General features: G+C 42.6%; 1 protein-coding gene across 2 annotated transcripts in view; it reads right to left on the bottom strand.

Annotated features, from left to right (window-relative positions):
- LOC125726650 (matrix metalloproteinase-17-like) overlaps positions 1–10,077 on the bottom strand; it is a 33,239-nt gene extending 23,162 nt beyond the window's left edge. For both annotated transcript variants that reach the window (XM_049002994.1, XM_049003002.1), the window contains exon 1: positions 9,554–10,077. In XM_049002994.1, the coding sequence (XP_048858951.1) occupies positions 9,554–9,637 (84 nt within the window). In that variant the 5' untranslated portion in view covers positions 9,638–10,077. The remainder of the gene's footprint in view (positions 1–9,553) is intronic.
- Positions 10,078–10,624: the final 547 nt, after the last annotated feature.

The raw sequence follows: 10,624 nt of genomic DNA on the forward strand, positions 1-10,624 counted from the left end.
CCCATATCGATCGCTTGACAGCTAGTTTGGCCCAGATAGGAAAGAGGATGTAGCCTCTCAGCGGGAGACATATAAGTTCCACTCACTTTTACAGTTTTTAGATGTTGTGAGGTTATCAATGTTCCTCGGTAACATGCACAGGTGATGCTGCCGACAAAAAGACAGGCACTGAAATGCAGTGAGTCAACTCACTGTAATATTTATTTTTTTCCCACATTTATTTACTGCTAATCCTCAGGTGGTCAAGGCAGTTACAGGTAGATAAAGCTGACATAGGCTAAACCCTCACAGCTCCAACCTTTGAGCCCTTACATCAGTAAATGCCCTTGATACTTTCTTGAACCATTTAATTCCCTATCATAAACATGCCCAATTATTTTACACCAAATGTATTACGGCAGAGATCTGAGCAATGTTATTACCAGCTGCCACGGAAACCAATAAAAAATTTCCCGGTTGAGAAATCACACCCTGTAGACCTGCACAGCAGATGACCATCGCATACGTGTATTAAAAAAGATTACTGCATCACTGCGCCTCCCTGTTCCCGATTTCCACATTCGTTTCCTTTTTCTCCCCATTTAACTCTATTTAGTGTCTTTTTTATTGTCAGATTTTTTCATGCCACGGCAATTATTTTGTTTCTGTTGGACTGAGGTGTTTAATTATTTAATAGTCCTCTGTCTTTTTCTGTACAGGCCGAAATCTGTGTTGAATTCTACACTGCGCAGGGTAACTTGCCCACCAAGGGATCCATGCTTCTGATCATTACTGCAAAACTTCCAGAACAGATGCACAAGGACAAACTTTCCCCATGAACTGCACTTCTTCCTGTTCACTGGAGCCCATGCCTTATTAACCATGAGTCCTCGGCCTCAGAAGAAATGTTTCTCTGAAAATGTTCGGATTGAGTTTAGGTCGTTGTGTAGCAGAGATGTTTTACCCCATGTGAGTATGTACAGCAGGGTTCTTTACTGAAGCATTTCAAAATTACATCTTTTACCAGGGAGTACAGCAGTGCTTTTGGGAACAGAACATCGAACCACTAAATCAGAAACTCAGGTCTTTAAGCAAATTGCTTCATGCTGACTGACAATCAGCCTTAATTAATGTTTTTTTTTTTTAACTCATGGGGTTATCTGACTCAACTTTCAGTAGTACATAGATAATAATAATTTCAGTTACAACTTTGAGAGTTTGAGGTATTTTAACTTTGAGGTATTTCAGTCTGTAATACACTACCCTATACCACTTCAGCAATAGCTGCGGTGTCTTAATTAGCAATTTCGACCAACATGCCTGCAGAATATTTACAGAAATGGTTTTGACACTTGGGATCTCTCTTCTAAAGACATAGATACTGGCTGTTGTTTAACTTCTGAAATCACCGATGAAACAAGCTTCTTGCCACTTCAGCTAAAATAATACCAACATCCAGAGGGTGGAGTTTGCCATGTGGAGGGAAGTTGTTCCGTGGAAAGTGCGTCAAAGACACGGATTCTCTGCAGAGAAATTTCATCAAAATCGTATAATGGGCCAGTAGGGAACATAGCCATTGTACACCTACAGTACTGTGAATCCAAAAGGACCCTCTGTGGGTCTGAAGACTTTCGCCTTATCCATCAATTCGCCTATGTTACCAGGTGTCTATCCTGGGTAACACTTGGTGTAAAATATATTCAAACATCATTGGTTACTGTAGAACATGCAGGTCTTTGGGCTGTAGGGGGGAAGCTCATGGGAAGAAGCGGAAAACATTGTAACTCCACACCGAACGTCTGTATGGGTCAATAACAGAGGTGGAATGTTCAGGTTCAGAAAGTACAAATCAAGACCAATATTAAATTGCAGTGAACCAGTTGAGTACTCTGTCAATGTGACTCTTTAAAATAACTGGACAATCGTGGTCTTGATTTCTACTTTCTGATGCTGAACCTTCCACCTCTGGTCAAAAACAAGCCGAAATGACCCTCTGAACTACACCACAATACTATGCCGTACTGTTTGTTCCTGTTATCGCTGTATTTAAACATAATGTCATCATTATTTATTTGCTTAGCAGACAATTACGCCCAAGGCAGTTGCTGCATATTGCTAACAATCTGGTACATCTGTGGAGGATTCGTAGCAAAGCAATTCATGTTAGGTATCTTTAAGGACACAGCGGGAGCTTGTAACATTTTAGCCTGCAGCTGTTAAGTTTCACTGGTAAATACAAAACATGCATAGTGAATAAGAGAGCGCAGTGACAATGGTAAAGATGCAGTGCGCATACAACTCTCATTGTTATTCCTTAACAAACATTATCTTAAGCAAAAAACATGGCTTAAAGGTTTACAGTTGAAAGGGCTGGATATTCAGCGGATCACTTCAGCTTGAGTAACTCCCTTAATAATGTGACATTTGTGATTTAAAATGTCAGCCTTTTGGCATTAAGTCCATATACTGAATCCGAATTGATGGAGACGAAGAACAGGGCCGTTGATGTGCAGCTTCCATCAGAGGCAGAACTGCAAGCCAGGTGTGGTGGGCAGGGAGTTACAGGAGATGAGAGTGCAGGCAAGCAGCCCTTGAGGGGTGAAGCTTATTTAGGGAACAAGGACAATTTGCAGAAGGGCAGGTGGAGACCATGGAGTTAGCACGTCATCCCTTTCTGTTGGCATGGATGGAGTCAGGCAGGAGGCAGCAATCCCTTTAGGGCGGATATCCTCCATCTTGCCTATTCACAACTGACTTACTTTCCCTTCTCTCTGATACTCCCCCCTGGCTCTGACTTTAAGCTACACTAGGGAAGACAGTCCCACTTCCTGATTGGGGCAATTAGCAGCCACCAGCTGCATCCTGTTAGCGCTCATTACTGCTGGCCTGTGCGATGCTGACTGTCTCAGTCACACCTGGGTTAGTATCATCAATGTACATACTGGGATGTACATAATGGGAGCAACATACAGGATTAAGGCATCCCAGTTGACCGCAACCCATAACCATGTTGGGCCTCTCTGTTTGGGTTCCTCTACTCTGATGATTACTCTATTTTTACCGCTTTTATACAAGTGGACTAAGAGGCCACAGAAAGGCAACTGACTAAGGGCTTCTTACTCTGTGTTCCCTTCATAATTGGGATTGATAGCAATTTACCACAGTATGCTACAGTAAAGGCTATGGGCAATACCACCTGCCAAGCTCCTTTGTTAACACAAACAAGTTCTGAAAGGGAAATGATGGCTATTTTGCATGACAAGCTTCAGAGACTAGCAGTCAGGTACTGCACTGATGGCTAAATACCTCTGGCTGTCACCTCCTGTGACCCTGTTTCTGCGACAAATAAATCTGCTTTCTAAACTATGGATGAATTACATCCAGCTCAACGGCAAATTTGTGTAACAAGGAGTGATCTCAGATGTCATGCAAATAGACATGGTAGAAGAACGACAGACTAGATAGGCACTGAATTGTCATTATTAGAGAGAAATTAACTGCACGACACCTCACAGCATTTCAATTTTTCCTGCTGTCAAATCGACTCACATGTCAAGAACATCTCTGTGCAAGTTATGGAAATGAACACATCTGGAACTACAGCGTATATCAAGCGGTCTATTTTAAAACCATCTGAAGAGAGTCAAGGTTGATTCTGCTCTGCATATCAAAAGCCTCTTTATATTTATAAATGGGGCCTTTTGTGGTGCCCCTTATCTGAGGAAGGCATTTTATAAATCCATGCCTTGTTAAGACCTGAAAAATGCTAATTAGGCAAACAACCAGAATATCAGCTTGAAAATTACCTGGAAGGACTGTTATTGAAGGGGATTTCGGGGGCGATTCTTTGCAGAATTGACAAGCGTTTTAAACGGGTGATGCGTTCTCCTTTCAAAAGCAGAAAACAGAGAATGACACTTTACACATCTGTGTAATGATTCTGCTCCCTGGGGTGGTTCAAGAGGCGCAGGTTGTTGAGCATTTCCCTCTTGTTTATTTTGGTAAGGGCAGGCGGGGAGTGATGAAGAAGTGAGAATCACTGGTACGTAACTGCCTGCTGAACTCCGATTTTCGATGTTCAAAGGAGCCCAACTCCAAACCTACACTGCAGTCTTCCTACAGCTATTAATATCGCCTTACACAATTTATGTTCCCCATCTTTTGTCCACTTGTATAGTTAGATAAAAGTGAACCTTGCAAATTGGGAATTTTTGTAGTTATGTCACAGAAAAGACAATGGTGGCCTTCACCACACAGTTTGCAATTGGAGGGGGTGTGTGTTTGGGGGGGGGGGGGTTGTTAGGCTGATTCCTAGGGCCTCGGAGTGAGTATAACAGCAGGGGTCTGGCTGACATGAGAACTGGAAATCTCCTGTCTGAGTATCTGACTGGACCTCTTCCAGAGCTGCTCAGTTGATCAATTAGGGGCTCGGTACAGCATGAAGGGCATGATAATTGTGGAGAAACGAACCATGCGAGATGGCTGCTGCCTTTGCCAGGCCGTGGTGCACGTTACACGTTTTTAGCAAACGCGTTTATCCAAAGCAACACACAGCTGAGAAAGGGAGGTCAGACAGTGCCTGGTGCAATTGGGGTCAATGGTGAAACAAACTACTGATTATGGGATCTGAACCAGTGACCTTCCAATCACAGGCATAGCGCCCTAACCCACTGAGTCACACACCACCTACGGTATAGGATGCTTCAAGGGCAACGTGGACCGGAGATCCCACTGTTCTATCGTCTCTGGCTATAATGTCCTCAAAAGGAACTTTTGGAATCGTGATTTGCTCCAGAAAGTCAGCTTTCAATAATTTTGCCATATATCCTGCAATGACAGCTCTATTTCAGCCATTTCATTTTCATGTTTGTCATGCCAGTGATACAGTTATAGTCCTCGCCCCATCGCCCCATGTCATCCCTCCTATGCCAGTTAGGTCAGGTATACATTCACATTACTGTCGCTCTGCGTGAATTTCATCCCCTCTCTTACACTTTGGAATAATCACCTGTCCTTCTTCAAAGTGCTTATCCAGGATAAAGGCCCAGGAGAATAATCAGTGATGAGATTAAATAACGAGGATAAATAATGTGTGTGGCAACTCGCTGTTTGCCAGTTAGTGCTGCCCTCGCTTCAGACTGTTGATCTGAGCACATGGATAATGTGCGTAAGCATTCAAGAGGTCTTTTACTGTAGCGGGCAATTTGATTGGAGACCAATTACAGCCATTTCTCTCCAGAGACAACAATGAACAGGAAGTGCCTAATCACTTAACTCTGGGACATCTGTGGCCTGTGGGCTATGATGACGATCCTTTACCAGGCAAAATATGTAACGTATAAAGGTGCATTGGGCACAAATGCCTTAAATTCCTTTTCACACACCAACACATCCAACCTCCTTAATTGAGCTGAAATGCTCGCCGTCTACCTTCTTAATCTAATCTACTTTCAATAGCCACTCATCTAAATGACGTAACAGTTCAGCAGAGACCAATCATGAACAGGACACCACCCAATACAGGAAGCACTTGATTCACCAGCATGACACATTTGGAGTATAAGGGGAATTACGGTACAAACTGGACAACGTGGAAGTTCCATGCAGACTGAGCTTGGGGCAAATTAACATCCCGTATCCCTTAAATATGAAAAAACAACTCTGCCATCATTTTTTTAAGACATTCATTCTAAGCAGGGGCATCAGAAACATTTTGATGGTGGGGGGGGGGGGGGGCACACTGGCATAAAACTAATATTTTATGTTAAATGTGGGGGGGGTCCAAACAAATAATTATGAAATGCGAGGGGGACACGTCCCCCCTGAGATTTAATGGCAGCAACTCCCATGATTCTAAGTAATTATTTGATTACGTAAAGATAATAATCAACAAATGTCGCCATTTTTTGTCTGTCTTCAGCAAGAAATATTTCTGAAATAATTGTACTTTTAGTTGTGTGGCAGTACTGAAGATCCTTGTGGGAACCCCCCCCCCCCCCCCATAATACTTCAGCTTCAAGATGCCACAGTGAATTAATAAGCAGAATAAATCTCTCTCTTGTGATATACCAGAGAATTCACACATTGACACACAAAATAAATGCTATGACTAATGCATGTGTTTGCCGGGTTCTGAATACTGTGCCTTTTGTCCTTAATAATTGAAGCCTTGTTTCGTTTGATCAATATAACACTGCCTGCCTCCGTCACTGTACATACCCACTATGACAGCCTATTACGCAAAAACCAGAAACTCAGTTCTGGATAATTCCGAGTGGCCTCTGACTAATTTAGATTTGTGATTGTAGTATTTTAGGCCATTTTTAAGGAGCTGGCATTTAAATAATTACGTTTTTGTGCTAAACCCCACAATCCTCATTTAATTTAATTACTTAAATATGATACAAGTTCTATTTAGCCAGAGAGAAAATGAAAAGTGCTGTTATTTGTCATTATCAGAGAAAAGCTGTGTTTTCATTCTTCAGTAACATTTAAATAAGATATTCACGTTCCCCAATTCTTCTTGAATTTCAGTGGGTGATTCTGCTGTTCCACGTCATTTTTCCATCGTGAATCGTAATAGCACGTAATTAATTTAATGCTGCTTCAGAAATATCTCTGAAATGGCTCGTGTATTATTGGAGCATTAGGTGTGAGCAGACGTGCGCTCACAAGTGTTCGGTGAAAGCAGCAGGCGAGGACAGAGTAAGCAAAGAGGAGATGCAAAGGCTGCCGTTGCTGTCGCTCCTTTTATTCATGATATTATCATTCTCCCTCCTCTCAGCTGTACCCATGCCTGGCCCTAAGAACTCATCCATGGGCAAGATACAGCAGGTGACAGGGGGCCAAGGGCCCTGCACTGCAAGACTCCAGAGTCTAATTCAGCCCAGCGGAGGTGGGGGGCAGGGAGCGCGGTCACGGCATCAACACCACCGCCAGAACAGTGCACCCTGTGATCTGAGCACACAACAGGGGTGGCTCACCCAGGGCCGGCGCTTCCCTGCCTCGAAAACACGACAATGCAGGTCTTTGCTTGCAGAGCACAAGCCAGCAGATGCTACCAGCTTCCTGCCACTTTAGGTCTGCGCTCCGCCAAGGGAAGTGGTCTGGAAAATCCAGGACACTGCAAAGGAAAGGTATATGGGTGTGGGGTCACGACTCCGTGCCTGTGATCGGAAGATCGCTGGTTCGGGTGCCCGTGGTCGATAGAGTAATTTCACCCTTGGGGTCTTGAGCAAGGACCTTAACCGCTAATTGCTCCACAGACTGGCTAACTCTGCTTTCTCATTCACTATGAATGAAAGCATCAGCTAAATAAATGAGAAAAGGACAAGCATCCCCAGCCTAATAAAAGTCCAATAAATCAGCAGCAACATTTCACTTGTCCATTAGCAGAAACTCTAAGCAGAAAACTTCACGTTAAATGACCCCTGAAATATAGAACAAATTAATTAGTTTACGCCACAGGTTTGGGGCTGTTAGCCTGGGGCTGTGGGTGCCTGAGGGCACAGAGGTCCCACCTTTAAACTTCTAAATCTTGCTTTAATGCTGAGAATTGTGTAATTCTACATAACTCAGACCATCTTCCCAGCCACACTCCAGTTTCATGCAAGCAGAATTTTGACCATAAAAACAGGCAGAGTTACAGCTCCTCCTGTCCCCTACTCTTCTTATGGTGCACCTAGTAAGTCGCAAAAGGTTAGGCTGAAAAATGATATGATTCACAGCTTTCCCCTGAAATCTGTTAGTCACAAAAACAGATCGCTTGCACTGAGATATTTATAGATATCTACATCCTTTTCCTTTCATCTGACAGGCATCCTTTGCCCCTCTCCCCCCTTTACAGTCCTTGGGGATGAAAATGTGTGTGAAGTATTTTTTGTGCATTTAAGGCTTTCATCATGATAACTGATCCGAACTGCGTGATGGGTAGCGGCCCCCAGACGACTCTGAGTGTTTACGATCCCTCAATCTACTGCTCAGAAATTACAGCAGCATCTCGCACGGCAATTTTCTTTGTTAGACCCACAGCTTCAAGACTTTCACAGTCCATTAATAACACTGCAAACGCCACCGAACCATACGCCCTAATGATGCTTCCTTAAAAAAATCTTTTATAGATGATGATCACTTTTAATAGCCCCCTGAGCAGCTCTGCGATTTGACTAAGAGTAAATATGACCATTATGGGTGGGGTTCAGCAAGGCTGTGGCCGGGGGGTGGGGGGGTAGGATGGTCTTATCAATCATATTATTGATATCGTCCCCATCATAAGCTGTTTATTAATTTTTTTAAGCAATTAGTTATGTGAAATGTTAGTTTGCCTAATTTTTTTCAGGTGAATATTTTGCTTCAAATTTTATTTTTAGCTCTTACAAAAATCAAAGTGCAGACCTCGGTGACCTCATAGCTGCCTACGGCCCTGGTGTGCAGATTTTACATGGTTAGTCATTTATGCTGCCGGCTGTATCTGTGTTTTATTTGGTGTGTCTGGGTGGGCTACATGTTATGTAGTTTAGTAAAGTGGCTTACTGGTTCTTAACATAAAGTTAGATTGGCGCTGAGTGTTAGTTTTCAGTTTCCTTTATAAAATATAGCATTATTATCATTAATAATAATAATAATAATAATAATAATAATAATAATAATAATAATAATAAATGACGACGATTGCAATGATAATACTAATAATAACTTTTATGACAATAATAATAATAATCATCATCATCATGATTACCCTGTGACACTTCCACTCTACTACCTAATTTGTTAATGAAGTTCATCTGAGGCTGCCTCCCACTCAGACCTCCCTCCCGATTCTCCCCTACATTACTGTAATTTGTTTCGCTTCCCCACCCCCCAGGAGGAGCTGTGTTAATCAGCTAAATTACGACAACCAGCGCCTAAGCAGTTTACCCACAACGGCCATAAGACCGTGACGCGAAAGTTGTGATTTCAATGTGGCATAATCTAAATAGTTTTTTTTGTTTGTTTTTCAGGTACAAGTAACAATGTATTCAAATGACTTAACATAAATCTCCTGCTGTTAATGAGTCGAATAAATGAGCTATGGAATGAGCTACTCATATAAAAAAAACACATTTTATTTCAGTTTATGTTCGTGACACGTGCTTATATAAAAACAACTTGCATCTGTTATCAAAAGAATTAATAACATACACATAGGTGAAATTCAATTAAATGTTACTATAGATTCTCTTCGTCAATGGTAAAAGTCGGAAAAAACTTGAAATGTTTAATAGTAGCTACCCTACGTATAATGAAAAATTAATTGATACTTGAATAGCGTAAGCCTGCCATTAATGTAATTTCAAATTATTTATCGTGCAGGCAACGTTTTTATTTTCCCCCTATTTCTTCTTTCTGAAACGCGCAGGAGTCTAAAAAGTAACGTTTCCTATAAGTTACCTTAACAGCTTTTTAATCGATCGCACGTCTAAAAAAGGTTAAACGTTTAATTACATGCCACGTTAATCGATCGTTTCTGTTTCCCTTTTTGATTTTTTTTAGAAATAAAAATACCGGCGGCTACCGGCTTTTATGTGTCACTCACCATGCCCATGCTCATCTGCTCGGCCGTCAGCGAGGGTGCCGCAGAAGTCTCGGATAAAAACCAAATGACTGAAAACAAAAACATTTCTCAAGAGATAATCCGATAATTATAGAAGCCCCACTTTTGGAAAATTAATCACGATTTTTTTTCCTGTCCGCTGTCCGCGCTTCCTGCGTTCATACAGCACTCCGGACCGCCACAGTCACGGGCAGTGAGTCCCGAATCCCCGCAATAGGATGCATGTACCCGCTGTCACATCTCCATCATAGCCCGGCCAAAATCACTACCTGCAGAGCGCTTGTGTCCCATGAAAATGAAACGGAGAATGAACTACACTGGGGATAAATGCTTTCACGTGACGCGCATGTCTATGGTTGCATTAAAAATGAAGCTTTTCCCGCTAAGGAGTTAAGACCTGCGCAAATAAGTTGGCAGAAGAGCGATCCGAGCCCCTGGCGCAGCTTCGGAGCAATGAATCGCGATGTGCAGCCGCCCCGTGGTCATCCTTCCGTGGACCGCGAACTGGCTGTGGCGCCAGAGCTCCAGCTGCATAAATATCAAGGAGGACGGGAGGGGGGGGGCTCTTTGACGCTGGAAAGGGGGCGTTTGGAGACAAGGGCAGTAGTCAGAGCCACTTAGGCACCCTGTTGATTAACGATGCGAGCTGCGTTTACGACGTTGCATTCATGTTGCGGAGATGACTAACCCGCAGCGTGGGTCATATGAAGATGACTGGCATGACCGACACGGCAGCCCGTTTGCCCATCATTTTTTTGGGATATTTGCTTTATAACTAATGATAAGTACTGAAAGTCATCAGGTGTGATATAAGAAACACAGACACACACAAGAATTACAATTACAGCAAACACAATTGCCCTACATTAAATGACATTATGAGAAGATATTTTTCTTGACCTGCATATCAAAACTAATCGGAAGGGATTCAGGATAAAGGGGTGATGGATATCGACTAAGTCATTCAAAACTTAAACAGATATAATGAAGAACAGTAACCATAGCAGAGCTAACGATGCCAGACCTACTATTAATATTTAAGAATGATGTTGG

This window comes from Brienomyrus brachyistius, chromosome 2, assembly GCF_023856365.1.
Source record: "Brienomyrus brachyistius isolate T26 chromosome 2, BBRACH_0.4, whole genome shotgun sequence".
NCBI lineage: Eukaryota > Metazoa > Chordata > Actinopteri > Osteoglossiformes > Mormyridae > Brienomyrus > Brienomyrus brachyistius.